At 45.4% G+C, this 23,188-nt stretch overlaps 1 protein-coding gene across 1 annotated transcript in view; it reads right to left on the reverse strand.

The window, feature by feature from the left end:
• Positions 1–16,434: 16,434 nt before the first annotated feature.
• The window catches only part of HEPACAM (hepatic and glial cell adhesion molecule), a 49,075-nt gene continuing 42,321 nt past the window's right edge, over positions 16,435–23,188 (reverse strand). Inside the window, exons 5-7 of the mRNA XM_044278300.1 lie at positions 21,982–22,049; positions 19,952–20,022; positions 16,435–16,723 (exon numbers count right to left, since the gene is read on the reverse strand). Of these exons, the coding sequence (XP_044134235.1) occupies positions 16,463–16,723; positions 19,952–20,022; positions 21,982–22,049 (400 nt within the window). The 3' untranslated portion in view covers positions 16,435–16,462. The remainder of the gene's footprint in view (positions 16,724–19,951; positions 20,023–21,981; positions 22,050–23,188) is intronic.

Here is a 23,188-nt window from a genome sequence, read left to right on the forward strand (position 1 = left end):
AATAATGAAGTTGATGAGACAAGTTCTACCTCATTATTCCTACGTACTTTCGTACATAAATATGTGAATGTTCAGCAGGGGCGGACTGGAAACTTAAAGTGGCCCTGGAAAAAAAACTAACCGTGGCCCCATGTTATAGACTGGTCCAAATTGACAGAAGTTGGGACAACAGAAGTAGGTAGTGACAACACAAGTAGATGGGGCTTACAATACCATAGTGCAGCTGAAAATAACACCCCAGTAGAACCAAATATCACAGTGCAACACAAAATACTGCTGCCCTCGCCACAGTATTCAACTGTATCATTGTGCTATGTATCCAGCCGGCGGCTGGGAGGTGAGGCTCAGGCAGCCCCCCTGGGCACTATCAGAGTATTTTCCTCTAGGGTCTATGGTAAGTCCGCCCCTGATCTTCAGATACTGCGTTAAGCTAGTTTCACACTGCCGTTAATAGTTCTGGCAAGCTATTCCAGCAGAGAACAGCCTGCCAGAGCTCTTTGAATCCGACTCTGACAGATGTTACCGGAATGCCCGCAGTGGCCCCATTGACCACACAGGGGTTTTTGCCAGGTAGTGGCCGGATTTCTGCTGGCAATGCTGGAATCAGAGAGCTCTGGCAGTCTGTTTTCTGCCGAAACCGGAACTATTGCCTGCCGGAACTATTAACGGCAGTGTGAAAGACGCCTTAAAGGGGTTATCCCCTTCGCCTTTTCCTGCTGCCAGCGCGCCGTTCACTTCCAGGATTCTGGCTGGGGGTGGGCTTCATCTTGATTGAAGTCTTTTCCCAGCCGGGCCGCGCACTGGACTCAACGCGCACGCCGCCGCGCATGCGCGATGGTGACTTATTCCTGGCTAGTATAGTACAGAGCCGGCGTGCGCGTTCACAGCTCTGTACTATTCTGGCCAGGAAGAACTCACCATCACAAATGCGTGGCGGCGTGCGCGTTCAGGACAGCGAGCGGCCCGGCCGGGAGAAAAGAAGGAGTCTTCTGCGCAAGCGCAGCCACCGGGATTCCGGAGACGAGTGGTGGCCGTAACCAGGGGAGACCGAATGACAACAATGAGGTAAGTGGGGATGAATTTTATCCTAAACGGTGGGAATTTGTTAATCAAATATATTTACAAAAATGATCACTGTCAAATCATTAACAGATTTAACAGTGATCATTATGATGGGATAACCCCTTTAAAGGGCTTCTGTCACCCCACTAAAGTGATTTTTTTTTTTTGGGCTAGTGAAATTAGTTATATTGTGATATATGACAATATAATTGTGTTACTTACTTTGATCCAGCAGTTTCTGCAAAAAACGAAGTTTTAATATATGTAAATTCGGTCTCTACCAGCAAGTAGGGCGTCTACTTGCTGGTAGCTGCTGCAGAAATCCGCCCCCTCGTCGTGTTGATTGACAGGGCCAGCCGGGATCTCCTCCTCCGGCCAGCCCTGTCAGTATTTCAAAAATCGCGCGCCTGTGTGGATTCGGCGCAGGCGCTCTGAGATGAGGAGGCTCGTCTCCTCAGAACTCCCTCAGTGCGCCTGCGCCGATGACGTCTTCTATTTCGGTGATGTCATCGGCGCAGGCGCACTGAGGGAGTTCTGAGGAGACGAGCCTCCTCATCTCAGAGCGCCTGCGCCGAATCCACACAGGCGCGCGATTTTTGAAATGCCGACAGGGCTGGCCGGAGGAGGAGATCCCGGCTGGCCCTGTCAATCAACACGACGAGGGGGCGGATTTCTGCAGCAGCTACCAGCAAGTAGCCGCCCTACTTGCTGGTAGAGACCGAATTTACATATATTAAAACTTCGTTTTTTGCAGAAACTGCTGGATCAAAGTAAGTAACACAATTATATTGTCATATATCGCAATATAACTAATTTGACTAGCCCAAAAAAAAAAAATCACTTTAGTGGGGTGACAAAAGCCCTTTAAAGATGCCTATGGAAGAGGCCTCAGTAGTCTTGAATGCTTGCAATTTTGTCATCATCTTTTCATTAGCCATGACACAAATATATGCAGAGCAGTACAGGAATGTAGGACTGGAGGCTAAATAGCTGTCCTCCAGGCAGAGCAACACCTGAAGTGAGAGCCTCAACTAGCCACATTGATGGTGCACCCATGCTAATAGATGGTATAAAGTTATACTAGACAGTCTAAAGTTGTGCAAGATCATCCATCATCAGCCATTGTGAAAAATCTGGTGCATTCAGATGACCATAGTTTTTTGTCCTCATACATTCCGCAATTTTGCGGAACGGGTGCAACCCCCATTCATTTAAAAAATTTAGAGCATGTCCTATTCTTGTCCACAATCACAGACAAAAATAGGCATTTCTATAATTTAAAATGTGGAAAGCATGCGGCCGGTATCTGTGGACGGCAAAACACATATGGTTGTGTGAATGTAGCCTAATAGACTGTCTAAGAGGATAATGTAGAAGACTTTCTTCTCACATTTTGTCTGTCATGGGCTGCACTTTTTTTTTGTGGCAAATTCTCCAAACGTGGTACACCATTTGTTACATTTGTTGCATGAAGTACCTATGGATTTTTCAGTCTAAAGTCTAATCTTATTTATTCTAACAGTTCCATGGACTGCAGTATACTTGTCATTCTTTGTCAAAAAGTCGCAATGATAAATCTGGCTAAAAATTGTGGCCTCACCCACAAAACATCTGTCACCGTTTAGTAAGTGTAAACTGCCAGCATGGCGCAAACCACACTAAAAATGCTGCAAACACTTTGTAAATTTGGCACAAATGCCTATGTAACGCCCCAGAGTGGCATTACCACTTCTGCACCTCGCTACTATATCCTCAGGTTAACCTAATGTCATCTTGTGTATTTTTTTTCAAAGTCCTTCACAAAGTGCATTTCCTATTTTGCCACAGTTATGTTAAAATGTAATATGCCTGGTTCACCAGCAGGTGGCAGCATAAATGGCAGAGCTACAGGTACAGAGAATGGAGCTTTCCCTTCCATTCTAACCCCCCCTCTGTGGAAGAGTGGGTGAGTCCCACTTCCTGCAGGAAGGGTGGGGACCAGTTTTAGTCAGTTCAGAGTACCCCCTGCTAGGGGAAGGAAGCAGGTCCACGTCCCTGCTGGACGTGTCCTGCCTAAGCCATCTAGAGCACCTTCAGCTCTGCTGGACACAGAGGCCAAACCCCCGAAGCCTCTGAAGCCAGGAGGCATAGATTCCCTGGTATTACTCTAAAGACAAACTTAAAGAAAGAAGCAAAGTTATACAGTAAGCTTGTCAGCACAGCAGAGTCAGAGAGCAACAGGTGTAGTAGAGTTCAGTTTGTTTGCCTGCCAGAGTTAATGCTAACACCTGCCGGGAAACCATGACAAAGCCTGAAACTGTTTGGAAAAACGTTTATGCAAAGTAAAGCTGTTATCAACTTCAACACAATGTCTGGACTCAATTTATTACTCCATCCCCCTCTCAACAACGTCCCTTTTTAATTGCTTTGGAGCCCACGTCTGGCATCCAGCGTATCCAGGTAGAAGCACCGTGACACGTGCACCAACATTAAGGGACATTTAGGCCACCCTACACCACTCTGGCATTCCTACATCTGGGTACCATCCACAGTATCACTAGAAGGGGCCCTGTGCCCTTGTTGCTTCACTGCAACTGGCGTCACGAAAACAAGTACTCCTTTAAGTCTTAAAGGTCCCTGGGGGGAGGCGCCCGTTGCACCTACAACCCTGACAAACAGGCAAAATGACTTAAATTTTCTGCCGCTGCGCATTTAATACATTACTCTGTAATTTTGCACTGTAAATCTTAGTGTGAATTAGTAAACCTACTGATCACACAGAGTTCTGGTTTTCTATTTGAAGGGCATCTGTCAGCAGATTTGTACCTATCAATCTGGCTGACCTGTTACACGTGCACTTGGCAGCTGAAAACATCTGTGTTGGCTCCAGCATGGCAGGCTGCGATGTATCAGCGGGGAGGGACTGGGAGGAGGAGCTGGGGGCCGATGCGTTTACTGTGCTCTGGCCCCGCCGCACCAGTACAGTTATAAAATGTATAATTCAATTAATAATGATTCATGCTGCCCCCTCTGTAGTATAACATTCAATATATCCTACTCACAGGGCTACTGTTATATCGTAATGCAGGCCGGCCGGGCAGACGAGCGGCAGCGTTACTGACTGACGTCACTTGCCTGCGCCACCTGCTTCATTCCTAAAGTAGGCGTCGCAGGCACGTGACGTCAGTCAGTGACGCTGCCGCTAGTCTGCCCGGCCGGCCTGCATTACCATAACAGTAGCCCTGTGAGTAGGATATATTGAATGTGCACCTGCATACAGGGTTGTGCTGGCTAAACCCCCCACATTTTTTTCTTTGTAGGATATATTGAATGTTATACTACAGAGGGGACAGCATGAATCATTATTGAATTACACATTTTATAACTGTACTGGAGCGGCAATGGGGATCTGTGGATGACACTGTTATGGGGTGGGGGGGGTCTGTGGATGGCACTGTTATGGGGTGGGGGGTCTGTGGATGGCACTGTTATGGGGTGGGGGTCTGTGGATGGCACTGTTAAGGGGGGGGGTCTGTGGATGACACTGTTATGGGGTGGGGGGGGGTCTGTGGATGGCACTGTTATGGGGTGGGGGGGTCTGTGGATGGCACAGTTATGGGGTGGGGGGGTCTGTGGATTGCACTGTTATGGGGTGGGGGGTCTGTGGATGGCACTGTTATGGGGTGGGGGGGTCTGTGGATAGCACTGTTATGGGGTGGGGGGGTCTGTGGATGGCACTGTTATGGGGTGGGGGGTCTGTGGATGGCACTGTTAAGGGGGGGGGTCTGTGGGTGGCACTGTTAAGGGGGGGTCTGTGGATGGCACTGTTATGGGGTGGGGGGTCTGTGGATGGCACTGTTAAGGGGGGGTCTGTGGATGACACTGTTATGGGGTGGGGGGGTCTGTGGATGGCACTGTTATGGGGTGGGGGGTCTGTGATGGCACTGTTATGGGGTGGGGGGTCTGTGATGGCACTGTTATGGGGTGGGGGGTCTGTGGATGGCACTGTTATGGGGTGGGGGGTCTGTGGATGGCACTGTTAAGGGGGGATCTGTGGGTGGCACTGTTAAGGGGGGATCTGTGGGTGGCACTGTTAAGGGGGGGTCTGTGGATGACACTGTTATGGGGTGGGGGGGTCTGTGGATGGCACTGTTATGGGGTGGGGGGGTCTGTGGATGGCACTGTTATGGGGTGGGGGGTCTGTGGATGGCACTGTTAAGGGGTGGGGGGGTCTGTGGATGGCACTGTTATGGGGTGGGGGGTCTGTGGATGGCACTGTTAAGGGGGGGGTCTGTGGGTCGCACTGTTAAGGGGGGGTCTGTGGATGACACTGTTATGGGGTGGGGGGGTCTGTGGATGGCACTGTTATGGGGTGGGGGGGGGTCTGTGGATGGCACTGTTATGGGGTGGGGGGTCTGTGGATGGCACTGTTATGGGGTGGGGGGGGGTCTGTGGATTGCACTGTTATGGGGTGGGGGGGTCTGTGGATGGCACTGTTATGGGGTGGGGGGTCTGTGGATGGCACTGTTATGGGGTGGGGGGTCTGTGGATGGCACTGTTAAGGGGGGTCTGTGGGTGGCACTGTTAAGGGGGGGTCTGTGGATGGCACTGTTATGGGGTGGGGGGTCTGTGGATGGCACTGTTAAGGGGGGGTCTGTGGATGACACTGTTATGGGGTGGGGGGGTCTGTGGATGGCACTGTTATGGGGTGGGGGGGGTCTGTGGATGGCACTGTTATGGGGTGGGGGGGTCTGTGGATGGCACTGTTATGGGGTGGGGGGTCTGTGGGTGGCACTGTTAAGGGGGGTCTGTGGATGGCACTGTTATGGGGTGGGGGGGTCTGTGGATGGCACTGTTATGGGGTGGGGGGTCTGTGGGTGGCACTGTTAAGGGGGGGTCTGTGGATGGCACTGTTATGGGGTGGGGGGGTCTGTGGATGGCACTGTTATGGGGTGGGGGGGGGGGTCTGTGGATGGCACTGTTATGGGGTGGGGGGTCTGTGGATGGCACTGTTATGGGGTGGGGGGGGTCTGTGGATGGCACTGTTATGGGGTGGGGGGGTCTGTGGATGGCACTGTTATGGGGTGGGGGGGTCTGTGGATGGCACTGTTAAGGGGGGGGTCTGTGGGTGGCACTGTTAAGGGGGGGTCTGTGGATGGCACTGTTATGGGGGGGTCTGTGGATGGCACTGTTATGGGGTGGGGGGGTCTGTGGATGGCACTGTTATGGGGTGGGGGGTCTGTGGATGGCACTGTTATAGGATGGGGGGGTCTGTGGATGGCACTGTTATGGGGTGGGGGGGGTCTGTGGATGGCACTGTTATGGGGTGGGGGGGTCTGTGGATGCCATCCACAGATCCCCCATAACAGTGCCATCCATTGATCCTCCACCCCATTAACAGTGCCATCCCCAGATCCCCCATTAACAGTGCCATCCCCATCTGGGGGGTTTCTTTGCTGGGCTGGACTTTTATAGCCCCCCAAATTTTACTTGCATCCCTGTTCTCTAAAGGGGCGGTTTTAGGGGGTGGTCCTAGGGGTGGGTAGGGGCTTGGCCATGGGTGGGGGGTGAGTTCCACCACCTTTTCTCTGAGAAAAAAAGCCCTGGTCCCATGTACATATGTGCCCGCATTGATGAGAAAAAATATGTTTTAATATATGCAAATGAGCCTCTAGGAGTAACGGGGGCATGGTCATTACACTTAGAGGCTCTGCTCTCTCTGCAACTGCCGCACCATCTGCACTAATTGACAGGACCAGGCATAAAGACGTTTACACTGCTTGGTCCTGTCAATCAAAGTGCAGGTGGCGTGGCAGATGCAGAGAGAGCTTAGCCTCTAAGTGTAATGACCACGCCCTTGTTGCTCCTAGAGGCTCATTTGCATATATTAAAACATAATTTTTTTTCAGTAATGCGGGCACATATGAACATTTTACAGTATAAATCAATTTCTGAAGTTTTTATACTTCTCGAAGTAATAACTTCGCCTCATCGGAGCCAATACATTCTAATACTGTACGGAGATCCGTACAGTATTGAAACTAAGAAACTAAGTTTTATCCGAAGTCGATTCGCTCATCCCTAGCCATACCGTATGCCAGTTTCTGGAATATATTAACGTAAATCCGGTGGCTCTGCTAAGCCCAGTACCCTGCCACTAAGACCCTCTCCCTTTTCTCACCACTTTTGAAAATTCGAGGACCTCTAAAAGTCAAATATGGTGCACTCCATAATTTGTGATTTTTCAACGTCACAATAGTGAAGTAAAACTTTTAATTAATCCCACTGTGGAGTGAAAATTTTGTCTCAGTGTCACGCCCGTGAACAAAAGCATATGTGTTTCATACATGAGGCTGTCCGTGAAGGATCTGTGAATGGGCCGAGTGTCCGTTTTTACCATCCGTGTGTCATTTGTAATTCACTGAATTTTAAGTCAAGACTGGAGACTCCATTATGCTTAGATCTTTCTTTTTTACTCCCAGCATTAAATGGTTAACAATGTAGAGCAGAAAACATTTTTTATAAGATATGCAAATCGGTATTCAGAAACAACCAATGAACAGGCAGCGTAGGTTATATAAGGTTTAACCCATCATAATAACGTCCTTCTTTCTTGCTGCTCCCAGAAGATACGTATTTAAAGGGAACCTGTCACCGGGATTTTGTGTATAGAGCTGAGGACATGGGTTGCTAGATGGCTGCTAGCACATCCGCAATACCCAGTCCCCATAGCTATGTGTGCTTTTATTGTGTAAAAAAATAATAATGATTTGATACATATGCAAATTAACCTGAGATGAGTCCTGTATGTGAGATGAGTCAGGGACATGACTCATCTAAGGTTAATTTTCATATGTATCATTTTTTTCACACAATAAAAGCACACAGAGCTATGGGGACTGGGTATTGCGGATGTGCTAGCGGCCATCTAGCAAACCATGTCCTCAGCTCTAGACACAAAATCCCGGTGACAGGTTAGGTTCCCTTTAAAAAAAAATCTTCTTATGTTTTATTAACAAGTTTTTACCAGTTGTAGGTTTATACCTATTTATTTGGTATTTTATTTGTGTCATACACTATTAGGACCACTTATATGGAACAATGGATTTCCTATGTCTCTTCACATATTTATACTTATAGTTTTTTCCTACACTGCTTCTTCCACCCTTTTTAAGGGTTTAGTCATTCATACCTTTTAGCCGTGGTCCCCTTCCGATACCCTTTATTTACTGTTGTCACTGCATACTTTCGGTTTACCTCACCGCTCTGTCCCTGCAGTGCGCACGCGCGCCTGGTCCTCAGCCTGTGCGCTCTTTCCTCTCAGACAGGTTTTCTCTCACATTCTCGGCCGTTCCTGTCAGACTCAACGCTTGCATACTGCTTCTTCTCACAGTACTATACTGCCATCTAGTGTTACTGACTTGTAATATCCCTTATACATATTTTATGAGTATATGCGTGAACATTGGTCTATTTATTATCAATTTTGTATTGTATTCCTCATTTTTTTTTTACTTTCGTAATTTTCAGTATATTCCTTAATAAATACCTATATATTTACGCATCAATTACCATGTCTGCTGAAAACCCTAATATAATACCTGGAACTCCAGGTTCAGTCATTGTAGAGGAAGACCTACTCCAATCCATAGTCAATGACACAGTGGTAAAATCCGTACAATGTGCGGTTGATACCGCTATGTCTTCTTTACAAAATATTATTACTCAATCTGTGACTATGGCTATTTCTGAAGCGCAAAACACTCAAATGTCCAAAGATCCTGCTACCACGTCCGACCAATTTAGGTCTACAGAAGAATCTACTTCCCGGTTAGCGGAAGGTATACATAGGGGTAAAACCGCCCTAAAGAGGCGCTTTTTTACCGATCCCACTCCTAAAAAGTGCAAAAATTACACGATAAATGGGATCAGGACAAGTCTAAAGCTTTTTCAAAAAGCACTCTTTCCGCTGCTAAAGCAGTTATGGTTGAACCCTCCGCCCCTGAGGTTGTCCACACGAAGCGGGCTTCTAAGGCTTTGAGAGTTAAGCCGTATTCATATAATTCTTCCCCCTCTGAATCCTTCTTTAAAGAGGATGATATTTCTGATAATGACAATATGTCTTTATATGATGTTTCTGATGAGGGAGAGAAAAAATTTGAAGAAGATGTAAATACTTCTTCGATTATCTTAGATGGGTCCGGTGTCCCTTTCTATGATCAAGAGATGATAAAAAATCCTAGGTCAGGAAAATGGGTACCATTGCCTCAGGTCTCCAAATTTGTTTCTTCATGGCTCAAAAAGCCATTAGACAAAACAGCCAGGAACAAATTACGTTCAGAATGACCAAGACCCACTCTTCGGCATAAGCTCTCCAATACCCCAGAAATTGATCCAACCCTTATTACGTTTTTGTCCAAATCCGGAAAAAAATCCCCAAAAAGGAGTCGATTGTTCCTTTAGGTCGATCCAGGACAGATTATTGGACGTAGTAGGTCCATTAACAAAGATGTTAGATTTGTCCGAACAGGCTTCACTGTTGAAAATACTCCATCTTCTGATGGCTTACTCTTTGGAGATTCTTTTGTAAAATATAGAAATAAATATGTTGGGCTATTTTCCTCCCTGGATAAGGCCCAAACATCTTTAAAACGGGTCTTTCAAGGCCGTGTTTTTGGAAGGGCTGGGAAACGAAGGGGCCAATTTCCCAGCCGAATGTCCCATGAGAGACAATATTTCAGAGTCCCTCTCCTTCCCCAACAAGAACATTCTTCCTTCCTAATCACCTCTTGCCAACACTCCTTTCTTCCCAACAAGAGGAAGACCATGGCGTGCAAAAAGCAATAGAGGATTTCCAAGGTCAAGATCCTCTGCAGGTAAGGAATCTTCCTCTATATTCTTCCCACATTCCCTTGGGAGGGCGAATAAAACATTTTATCCACGTCTGGGCTATGATTTCAACAGACGCATGGATATTAAACACTGTGAGAGGTTATCAAATAGATTTTTGCTACCAACCAGTTCAAACACAGTTACCATATCCTATAATATTTTCACAAACAGACCAGGGTCTGATACAATTGGAAATCAAGGAAATATGTTCCAAGGGCGCTTTAATCGAAATACCCGTTCAATCTCTGGGTTTTCTGAGCAACCTTTTCTTAGTGGAAAAGAGGGATGGCGGCCACAGACCGGTTATCAACCTGAAAACTCTCAACAATTATGTCAGTTACAGACATTTCAAAATGGAAGGTATCCTTTTATTGAGGGATTTACATTTACAAAAAGATTGGCTCGCAAAAATAGACCTGAAAGACACCTACCTCACGGTGCCTATGCACCCCATGCCTCAACCATACCTCCAATTTCTATGGAAAGGTCACAAATTTCAATTCACCAGCTTACCATTCGGCCTGCCTTCCGCTTCATGGTGTTTTACGAAACTATTAAAACCGGTGGTAGCAACCCTTCGAACACGAGGTGTACGTCTCATCATTTATTTAGACGACATCCTTATCATGGCTCAGTCTCATTCCTTAATCTGCCTCCACATTCACTGGAAGTTAACTCTCTTAACCAACCACGAAAAATCGGTTTTAACCCCATTGAGACAGATGGAGTTTTTAGGGTTTCTAGTGGATACTCAATCTGCTACTCTGAGTCTATTATCAAGGAAATTGAAGACTATCAGGAAAGAAATTCGTTCTGTCCTCAACAAAAATTTAGTGTCTCTACGGACCATTGCACGGATTGTGGGCCTACTCTCGGCCTCAATTCAGGCAATTTTCTCCGCTCCCCTATATTACAGAGCTCTCCAACCTTTGAAAGCTCAAAATTTAAAAGAAGGGATAGGTTATTCAGTAGGGAGAAAATCCTAACCCCGGATACCAGGGAAGAACTCCTTTGGTGACTACAACAAATCCAAGACTGAAATGGGAAAACCATATTCAATTCTGTCCCAAATATAATTATCGAGTCAGACGCTAGTCGATTGTGTTGGGGTGCTCAGTGTGGCTCCCGTTCCACAGGATGGAAATGGTCCGCGGAAGAATTCTCCCTTCATATCAATTGCTTAGAACTCTTGGCAGGCTGTTTTGCCTTGCAAAAGTTTCACGAAACACAAATCCCATTGTTGTGTCCTTCGGATGGACAATATAGCGGCAGTGCAATACATCAACCGTTTGGGAGGAACCAGATCGGAGATGTTAGCCAACATCGCCAAAGATTTTTGCCATTTCTGCCTAGACAAACATATCATTCTAAAGGCAGAATACCTTCCGGACTTGTCCAATACCATTGCAGATTGGAATTCCCGATTCCTTTCAGATTCCAGCGATTGCAGACTAGACCCCACTATCTTCCATCAGATCAATTTGCTTTGGGGTCCGATGTATTTAGACCTTTTTGCCTCTCGGCTCAACCGTCAACTTCCTCGGTTTTTCAGTTGCCGTCCCGATCCAGAATCTCTAGGTAGCGACGCTCTATCTCAATCCTGGCCTGCGGAAACCCTATACCAATTCCCTCCTTTTAATCTAATCCCGAGGACTCTTCCCCTAACCATGGCTCAACAATCAACTCTAGTATTGATAACTCCACTCTGGACAACTCAAACCTGGTTTCCCCAGATTCTGGCAATGACAATAGATTATCCACGAATGCTTCCGATTCATCCGGCAATACTCTTAGACCCGACCGGACAGCAACACCCTCTGATTCAATCGAATTGTTTATCTCTAACAGCCTGGTTCATTTCAGGCCGTCAAGATTTGATTACGAAATTTCACAATCAGCTAGCAATATCCTCTCTAACGCCTGGGCTCCAGGCACCCGATCTTCTTACAGATCAGCCTGGAAGATTTGGTCTGATTGGTGCAGTCAACGGTCATTGGATCCCGTTTCTGCACCTTTAAATCATATTATAAATTTCCTGTCTGACTCTTTCGACGCAGGTAAAGTATATAGAACTATTAATGTTTACATCTCTTTTTATCATTTAACTATCCAAACTTTACCAATAGGCAAACACCCTTTAATTTGCAAGCTTTTGAAGAGCATTAGATTTCGAAGAGCTCCTACCCATATATATAATTCTACTTGGGACTTTAATTTGGTATTAAACTTGTTTATGACTTGGGAAGATAATGATCTCCTTCTGTTCAGATTGTTATCCTTCAAGTTGACCATGTTATTATGCCTAATATCATTTAAACGCGTTTCGGATGTCCGATCATTAGACATTTCACGTGGACAATTCCTACAAGGAGTCCAATTTTCTATTGTCCGTCGTACAAAAACTAATATTTCTACAGTTTTCTAGCCAGCTTTCCCTTTACAGGAAAAATTTTGTGTAGTTAGGTGTCTACAATCCTATGAACATAGGACTTTCACTTTACCCCTCAGGAATCCATCGGTATCCCAACTCCTTATTTCATATTGCAAACCTCACTTACTAGTCTCTCCGGCAACTCTAGCTAGATGGGTCTCTCAAACCATGTCCTTAGCTGGGGTGGATACTTCTCTTTTTGGAGCCCATTCCACTAGAGGAGCTATGTCTACTAAAGTTAGACAAGCCGGAGGATGCCTATCAGACATTCTAAAAGCGGCCAACTGGACCTCCGAATCAACTTTAAAACCCTTTTATTTCTGACCGGAATCACACGTTTCCATGGTATTGTTCAGTAACCATTAATTAGGTTTTGATAACTTTTGTTTACAGTCCTATCATACAGCATAAGCTTTGAACTTGCATAATGGAGTCTCCTGTCTTGACTTAAAATTGAAGAGTTTCCTAGTTTTTAATGAAGGAAAATATAGATTTTATGAAAGACAGGAGACAAACATTATCCCACCCCTATCAACCCGACCCTTATTGTTATTTATATCTATTTCCTTTTAGTTTAATACATTTAGACTCATCGGTTCCAAGTCTAATCTCGAAAGACTGGGATTACTATGGATGTTTAAGTTTTTTTCATATTTCCTGCTACCTTCACCATCTCATCAAGAAAGAAGGACGTTATTATGATGGGCTAAACCTTATATAACCTACGCTGCCTGTTCATTGGTTGTTCCTGAATACTGATTTGCATATCTTTTTAAAAAAATGATGAGCTACGTTGTTAACCATTTGCTGCTGGGAGTAAAAAAGAAAGCTCTAAGTATAAGGTTCGTCTCCTGTCTTTCATAAAATCTATATTTTCCTTCATTAAAAACTAGGAAAATCTTCAATTTCCAAACAATCTTCTATTAATATTCAGTGAAAAACGGACGCAACAGGGACACAACACGGATGGGCGTGCTTGGTCTGCATCACGGATCAAAGTAGTGTATGTCTCCGTGATATTTTTACTTACCAACGATCAGTAAAAAAATACTGAAATTTTTGCGCATAGAGCTGGGGACATGGGCTGCTAGATGGCCACTAGCACATCTGCAGTACCCAGGTCCCATAGCTCTCTGCGCTTTTATTGAGTTAAAAAACACTTTTGAGTGATATGCTAATTACCTAATATGTGTCCTGTAGCCCGAGATGAGTCAACCGGACAGGAGCCCAGCACCGCCCCGCGTCCTCCAATTCTCCTCCCTGCTGGGTGACGTCGCATAGCTGGAGCGCCGAAATCTCGCAATGCGCGAGCTAGCGCATGCGCAGTTCGTTCCCTGTGCTGATGCCAGCACAGGGAATGAACATGATGCCGACACTGCGCATGCGCTAGCTCGCGTATCGCGAGATTTCGGCGCTCCGGCTATGCGACGTCACCCAGCAGGGAGGAGAATTGGAGGACGCAGGGCGGTGCTGGGTTCCTTTCCGGTTGACTCATCTCGGGCTACAGGACACATATTAGGTAATTAGTATATCACTCAAAAGTGTTTTTTAACTCAATAAAAGCGCAGAGAGCTATGGGACCTGGGTACTGCAGATGTGCTAGTGGCCATCTAGCAGCACATGTCCCCAGCTCTATGCGCAAAATCATGGTGACAGGTTCCCTTTAAATCAATGGGTATGTGTGCTGTTCGCCACAATAGAAAACGGATCCGTCCTCCGTTGACGGATCTGTCTTGGCAATGTTAAAGATAATACAGCCGGATCCGTTCATAATGGATGCAGATGGTTGTATTATCAGTAACGGAAGCGTTTTTGCTGAACCCTGCCAGATCCAGTAAAAACGCTAGCGTGAAACTAGCCTAATTTATACCACGCCGTGCACCTCTGCCAGTCTGTGCACCTGGAGTGAAACCTTCTCCAGCCCCTGAGTGGTGTTCACTCCTCTTTTACGCCTGTTTCCAGGTGTAAGGGCTCATGCACACAAACATATTTTTTTTCAGTGTCCTTTCTGGTTTTTTTGCGGCCCGTATGTGGAACCATTCAATTCAATGGGGCCACAAAAAACGGAAATGACTGTGTACTTTCCTTGTCCGTATGTCCCCATAGCCATTCCACAAAAAAATAGAACATGTCCTATTATTGTCTGCATTATGGACGATGATAGAACTATTCTATTAGGGACCAGCTGTTCCGTTCTGCAAAATGCAGAATGACCATAGCCGGTAAATGTGTTTTGCGGATCCGCAATCTGCAGACAGCAAAACATCCAACGATTGTGTGCATGAGCCCTAAGGCTAGGGCTGAACGGCGTCTTCTTGTCGCAGAAAAGTCACACAGAATTTTTTATAATGATACTAAAAACAGTGTCGCACTGCGATATGCTGCGTCACGACAGTCAAGTTGGATTTTTGAGAGACTGTCATGTAGCAGTACGACACCATTGACTATCATTATAAAAAATGTTGCGTGACACTTTTCTCAGACTTTATACCAGGTAATGGTTGGCTTATTTTGTGACAGAATTTTACGCCAAAATTGTGGAAAAACAAAATGTGACCTATTAGGCAACGCCCCTTTCCCACAAAGCCACAACCTTTTGCATTAGGATAGGGCTACACAGCGAAATGTGTTGCTCAACAAAAAAGTGTACAGCTACATGGCGACAAGTCATCACTGAAAAGTCATTGATGGTGAATGGTGTTATGCTGCAACTGCGGCACGACAGTCGCAAGAAAAATCAGACTTGGATGGATTTTTTGCAACTATCGCGTTGCAGTCGCAGCATGTCACATGTATTGCAATACCATTTTAGCGTGAAGCAATGGAACATTAAGGCCTCTTTCACACGGCCGGGCCGGTGCTGCGGAACACAAATTGCGGTCCGCAATGCACGGGCACCAACCATGGGGCAGCCGCATGTGGATCGCGGACCCATTCACTTGAATGGGGTCTGCAATCCGTCCGTTCCGCAAAAAGATAGAACAAGTTCTATATTTTTGCGCAACAGAAGCACGGAACGGAACACCAGGGAAGCACTCCGTAGTGCTTCAGTGGGGCTCCGTTCCATATCTCCGTATTTGCGGACCCATTCAAGTGAATGGGCCTGCATCCGTAATGCGGAATGCACACGGCTGGTGACCCGTATATTGCGGAACAGCCGTATGCGGCCCGTAACGCGGCCATGGGAGCACCACGGCGGTGTGAAAGAGGCCTAAGTGAAAGGTACCGTTACATTCAGCTGAGCTATCCTTACAAGGCATCCATGGTCATTTATCAAAAAAACATCTTATTACCCTTGTCTTTGATATCCGCTGCGCAGGCCTCATCATAAATCCTTTTCCAGACATAAATGTTATTAAATTTGCTTGGGCCAATATCCCAGCCCTGGCCCCACCACTTGGACTGTGTAAAAATGCCGTTGCAACAAAATTTTGTTGCACGGACGTTTAAAAAGTCAAAAACCGGCGTAGGCTTAATAAGTGACCCCCACTGTGACTGCTTTAACGATGAATTTCACGCTGATAGTCTCCCTTTTAAGGCAAATCCCTTTATAAAGCTAGGCGCAGATAATTTCTCTGGCCGTGTGCACTCCGTGCTGCAGATGCGGACCTGTTGACTTGAATGGGTCTGAGATCTGTAAGATATGGCAAAAAATAGGACATGTCCTATCTTTTGCGGTGCGGAGGCACGGACCCCAAAGCCCACGGAAGCGCATTGTAATGTTTCCATGGGCTTCTGATCCATGCACACTGCCAGTGCCCGTATACTATAGACTCGCCGTTTGAAGTCCACATTACGGCCACGTTTGTGGGCATGAGCCCTAAATGGATCTTGTTACTGGGTCACGCCCGAGTTAGGGTGCTTGCAGTTTGTGAATAGCGCTAGCGACAGATGACAATCATTATTCTCATCAGTGTCCAACCACTGACAAAAGTCATTTTATTCTACAGAGCTACAGGGAAGACGCCATCTTATTACATTACAGGCTCTAGTCTAGACAATAGTGCTAACTACCTAACCTGCAATGTGTGCTGCCAGGTCAGGGTGATTGTGAGATGATTATAGTTCTTGCCCCTTCCCCCTCAGTTCTTGTGCATCTCAGGTGTTACTCTGCACCGCACATTCTTCGTCTTGTTCACGGATAACGTGCACCCCAGCTGTTCGCAGTGACCGGGCAGTACTTCGAGGTCCGTCAGATTTGGGTGGAGATCCATTGTCTCTACTGACAGGTGGTGACCTCACTGGAGAGTGGTGGTACCTGTGGCCAGGGAATCTGCTCCTTGTGTAACTGGGGGACCCAGATGCGTCAGATGCAGTCCTTGATTCTGTAGGAGAGTCTTCCTCCACTTCTGTAGATTCCTGATAAACAGAATACCGATCAGTTCATCACATTATGGAATACATTTATGGGGGCATCTATATCTGGCACATATGGCTGATGAACTGCTATGGGGAAATCGGTGCCTTGCCTTCTTAAGGCTGGTGCTACATTGAGACTTTGGCCATGGCAAGTGTTGCATGACCAAAGATTGCCGTGTTTCACTGCCTGTTTTGTAATGTAAGTAAACTGGGTTTTACGACCTACAAGTTGCCGTTATTGTGATCAGACCGCTTCAAATAATCCAACATTGCTAGGACGCAGCAGAAATGAATGGTGCTTCAGTGAAAAACACATTGCATCCGGATGTAATCTTGATGCAGTCCGGGTGCGATGCGTTTTTTTCACCGATGGTTGCAAGGAGATGTTTCTTTGTAAACCTTCAAGTTTTTTTCACCCGTGTACAAAAACATATAAAAATGGATTCCACCCATGCGGAAAAAGCTGAAACACTGAAAGCAAATGCAAACAAAACTGATTGAACTTGCTTGCGAAATGGTGCGAGTTTCACTGAACGCACCCTGAACACATCCTGAAAGAATCTGTATCATTCGTGTGAAAGGGCTCATGCAGATGGCCGTTCCCCGGCCGTGCCTGTATTGTGGCCTGCAAGCAGCGCGTCCGCAATAAACAAGCCCTGGCCATTTGTGCACCACGTCATGGATGCGGACCCATTCATTTGAATGGGGGCACGGAACGTGCCTCCGCACCACCAAAAAATGTAACTTGTTCTTTTTTTTTGCGGTGTGGACAGATCACGGACCCATTCAAGTTGAATGGGTCTCGATCCGTTCCGGCTGCCGCACGGATGTTGCCCATGCATTGAGGACCGCAAATTGTGGTCCCCAATGCACAGAACGGCCATGTGCATGAGCCCTAAGGGTTTTTCTGGTGCTTTTATATTGATAGCCTATCCTCAGAAGGGTTCATTAAATCTGATTGTCATGGGTCCAGGGGGTATATTCAAGGGTGTATCAACACCTAGATCAGTAGGACTATTCATAAATTACTGTAACTAATAGTGCTAGGTCATAACCGGATGGGGGTTATTTTTGCATTGTGTCAGTGGATAAGTTTTTTTTGGGCCTGTTTTTTTTTTTACTTTTTATTCCCCACTGTGGACTTTGTGATTGTTTGATTGCTACTATAATACAATGCAACATTTTCTCATTGTATTGTAATATGCCTGAAATACTGAAAGGCAGCTTATTAAGCCTTACCTTAGGCTTTGTTAGGCCCTGGCTGCTATGCAACCCAGAAGCACCCAGTTGCACTCCGTTGTGCTTAAAGAGAGAGCCCCTTCCCGCTGTAAATTAGTTAGATGTTGCAGGCACTATTGGTCACAGTATCAAAGGCATGGGTCTCAAACACGTTGTCCCTGATGCACTTCTCTGCGGGGTTATCCAGGAAAAGATATTTACGACTTCTCGAGATAGGTCACACGTTTCAGATCTGCGTGGGGTGCAACACCCAGGACCCCCGCCAATCAGCCGTTAGAAGAGGCCTTGAGCACTGCAGCCTCTTTCTAGGCCAGTAACGTCACTGTACATCGGTCACATGGCCTAGTTGCAGCTCAGCCCCATTCAAGTTAATGGGACTGAACTGCAATACCAAGCACTGCCACTATATTATGTACGGCGCCGTCCTTGGAAAGCTTCCAGGAGCCTGCATCCCCCTCCAGAGCTTAATTGAGTGCAGCGGCTCCCTGAAACAGCTGATCGGTGGGGATGACGGGACTTGGAATCCTGCTGATGTGATCACCTATCCTGAGGATAAATCATCATTATCTTTTCCAAGATAACCCTTTTAACTCAGATGCACTACATGATAGGGCTGCTAACTAAAATTACACTTGCCTTGTGAAAATTGGCTGCAACATTCCTTTTACCTGCCTCCCGCAGTGTTGGACAGGGGTTCTTTGGGCTCACCAGAGGAAATTATACTTGAGACCCAACCCCTATATCATCAATAAAGTTGAATAGGTTTTGAATCAAAGAAATAGACCCTAGTTACAAGTGATTGAATCCAAAGACAGACATTTTTTTTTTCTGCTAGATCTTTATGGCCCATTATGCCATCAGAGTACCTAGAGGTACCTGGAGGTAGCAGCCTGATGGTTCCCCTGCAGTGAAGTCCAGATCCCTGTTTATGGGTTAAAGAGTGAATACCAGGGACTGTCAGGATAACGCCCTGAGGTTTAGCTCAAAGTCTAACCGGTTGGTTGACACAGTGGTTCCACTACCACTGCTGAAAAACACACATTTGTTTTTGTTTTTTGCAGATCCAAGTGTTTGATCCCCAAACCTCAACACGGATCCTATTCTTGCACGTCACTAACCCCGTCAGTCAGTGTGCCATCGGCCAGCGTGCTGACGTCAATTGACTCAATCCAAACCCCTGCTCATCCGGAGAAGACCCTGCCCTCCCATCCCGGGGACTTTACAGCTGTTACCAGATAGTGCAGAAGTGTATTGACAGGTGTGTAGGGGGCGGATAGAAGCTGCATAGCCAGTCACAGGCAGCAGATTGTATCAGGGGCTGCATGCGTCACGAGGGCTGCATGATTGACACCTCTGAAAAAGTAGCTTCCCACCATAAGACCATTTTTGGGGGGATAAAAATGCATCTATTTCACTCAAGAAAAATTTAAAACGGGTAAAATTCTGTATGAACTGTCTACCCAAACATTAGAAAATGAAGAATAGCACAAGACTGACACCTAGTGGAAGAAGACACCATTACATCATACACATAAAGTGCTTAGGGCTCCTGCACATGGCCATTGCCGTTTTTACAGTCCACAAATTGTGTATCTGCAAAACACAGATACTGGCCATGTGTGTTCTGCATTTTGCCGAACAGAACGTCCTGACATCTATAGAACAGTCCTATAGAACAGGTGTGTAGGGGGCGGATAGAAGCTGCATAGCCAGTCACAGGCAGCAGATTGTATCAGGGGCCGCATGCGTCACGAGGGCTGCATCGTTGACACCTCTGAAAAGGTAGCTTTGCACCATAAGACCATTTTTGGGGGGATAAAAATGCATCTTATAGTCTGAAAAACACCTTTCCATTGATGGGTGTGAGAAAAATACTGAATGCAAATGGAAGGTATTCGTATTTTAATTGTTGGTGGACCAAGATACAGACACGGCTGTGTGCATGAGGATTAAGTCAGGTGGAGGAACACATGTCAAATCATTTGGTACCTTATCCTTTAAGATGTACAAAGTCACAGGACTTTTGTTCTCTCGTTCCATGGTCCGTGCAGTAACTTCAACTGCAAAAAGAAGAAAACAGTGACAATGGAATCTGTGCAGAAGTGACGCATAATATTTCCTCCAAGCTCACGGGGTTTGAGGACTGAATACAGATAGTAACGCAGTACTGATCTAGATAACTACAACAGTCTCAACATGCCACAGGTGTCAGCACTGAAGAGAATCTCAAACCTAATGAAAACAGATGTCCTGGTGCTATGCGGTAATGGAAATGAAAAAAAAAGAACATGGACATCACAGTTCTGGAGGTCATACTGTTCTCAGCAAATAACTGTCAATTTCATGCTGCATAATACATTTGTGCAGATTTGTTGAGGCCCTTGGACAAAACTGGTATGGAGAGTAATACGGTGTAAATAATAACCCCATACAGGGCCTACATAAGGGTATATTCACACAGGAGTTTTCTATCAGAGCAATCTGCACAGCAGAAATCCGAGGCTAAGGCCTCTTTCACACGGGCGTTGCGGGAAAAGGTGCGGGTGCGTTGCAGGAACATGCGCAATTTTTCAGCACGAGTGCAAAACATTGTAATGCGTTTTGCACGCGCGTGGGAAAAATCAGCATGTTTGGTACCCAAACCCGAACTTCTTTACAGAAGTTCGGGCTTGGGATCGATGTTCTGTAGATTGTATTATTTTTCCTTATAACATGGTTATAAGGGAAAATAATAGCATTCTGAACGCAGAATGCATAGTACAATAGCGCTGGAGGGGTTAAAAATAATTAAAAATAATTTAACTCACCTTAATCCACTTGCTTGTGCAGCCCGGCTTTTCTTCTGTGCTGTGTAAATGAAAAGGACCTGTGGTGATGTCACTCCGGTCATCACATGGTCCATCACATGATCCATTACTATGGTAAAAAGATCATGTGATGGACCATGTGATGACCGGAGTTACGTCACCACGGGTCCTTTTCCTGTACACAGCACAGAAGAGAAGCCGGGCTGCGCGAGCAAGTAGATTAAGGCGAGTTAAATTTTTCAAATTATTTTTTTAACCCCTCCAGCGCTATTGTACTTTGCATTCTGTATTCAGAATGCTATTATTTTCCCTTATAACCATGTTATAAGGGAAAATAATACAGATCGGGTCCCCATCCCGATCGTCTCCTAGCAACCGTGTGTGAAAATCGCACCGCATCCGCACTTGCTTGCGGATGCTTGCGATTTTCACGCAGCCCCATTCACTTCTATGGGGCCTGCGTTGTGTGAAAAACGCACAAAATAGAGCTTACTGCGATTTTCACGCAACGCACAAGTGATGTGTGAAAATCACCGCTCATGTGAACAGCCCCATTGAAATGAATGGGTCCTGATTCAGTGCGGGTGCAATGCGTTCAACTCACGCATTGCACCCGCGCGGAAAACTCGCCCGTGTGAAAGGGGCCTGAAGCCTTGCTTTTCTGCCATGGATTAGCAGGTGTACATGATGCGGATCCACGCATGAATTTAGCCCTGTTCAGTGTTAGTATGTCTATTGTTTTATATTTTGTGTCCAGGCTTGGAAACATCCACGGATTATGAACCACAACACTATTTTCAAAACTCTGATAGCGGTGAACGGAGGGTGGCCATGCATGCGCAGCTGCTCTTTCTTCTAGAGGTAGGAGTAGGTCCCAGAGGTGGCACCAACAACTATCTGACATTGATAACTATAAGCCATCAACACCCAAGATGGGCCAGCCTCTTTAACAGGTGATTTGTTTCTTTCGTTTTTTTTTGTTGTTGTTTGCCTCCACCTTGATACAGAATATTAGAAGAAGAAATATTATAGGGGTTTTCTCCCCTTTTTTTGTCAATGAATATTGTAGCATGAAAAAAACTATCAATCTTTATTTTTATACACTTTTAATAAAAGTATTTTATTTTTCATTTTTTATTTTTGTTTAATCTTTCTTGGGTTTATTTTCCCCTGTTGCCTATGTTGTAGTCTGGCCCTATATGCAATTATCACCTTCATGTTTCAGGAGATCCTGGTCTGCATATTCACATGATGCCTGTGCCTCCAGCTTGTGCTTCTCCCTAGAAGGTGCAAGCATACAAGTTATAATTGATGTATCTACAGTGTTCATTTTAGGACATGGTCAGATATCATAGTCAGGTATCAAAATAATATCTGACTATGTCCTAAAATGAACACTGTATGTATCATATATGACATGTAGATCTGAGACCCATATTATAGACCTTATTAATCAATCTAGATTTCTGTTACCCCCAGTGGATTCCATAAAGAGGTAAGCTCAGTCTTCACGCCAACCAATAGCTAGACTAGAGATGAGCAAATAGATTCTAAAATCTAGAATTTTGTGTCATTCGATTTGGGAGAATCAAGGCAAAAGAGGGAGAGGGGAGCAATAGAGAGAAAATAGACTTTTCCAGGCAATCAGAGCACTTTCTGAATTAATTCGACCCGAAACATACAGTCGATTGGGCTTTTAAGAAATTGACTCATCTTTAGGCAGGACCTAATAACTCTCAACATTTGCATGAGCCAAAGGCAGATAAACCATCTATGAAACCTGTGCAGTTGTACAGTGGCCCAGTGACCAAAGGGGCCACTGTCATCTTAAAAACCACTTCCTAGTGTGTATTAGATTTTATGTTGGAGACTGAATTAATGAATTAACTCACAAATACTGATGGATTGTTAGCCACAAGGGGATGTTTCAAGCTGAACTATTTGCTAGTGGCCTATTTATTGTTTTTGCACAAAATCCCTCTGCAGTTTAGTCCTATTTACTTAATTTATAAGTCTTGTCGCTTCTCTATTATGTAGAAACTCCTGCTATTAACCTGACTTTTAATTAATCAATTGGTGTTAGAAATAGCTCATATGAAAAGCTAAAGCCCTCCCAAATGATGTTTAATGCACTGAAATAAATTAGTTTCACTGAAAAAAGGTCAAATTTTGGCAAGACAAAAGTTTTGTCGCCTATACAGACATTGAACAACTTTACTGCAAATCCAAAAATATGTCAGCAAATTAAAGGGACACTGACAGGCCCAAAAAGCATATTTAGGTATATATATGACAGTACAGGTCATATAAAGTGTATTAGAATCATCTAAGTATCCCCCCTATCCACCTTAGAAATACAGTAATCTGAAGTTTTATAACCTGCTTTCATCGTGTTCAATCTGCCCAAGGGGCGGTGTTT

The sequence above is a fragment of the Bufo gargarizans genome, chromosome 2, assembly GCF_014858855.1.
Source record: "Bufo gargarizans isolate SCDJY-AF-19 chromosome 2, ASM1485885v1, whole genome shotgun sequence".
Lineage (NCBI taxonomy): Eukaryota > Metazoa > Chordata > Amphibia > Anura > Bufonidae > Bufo > Bufo gargarizans.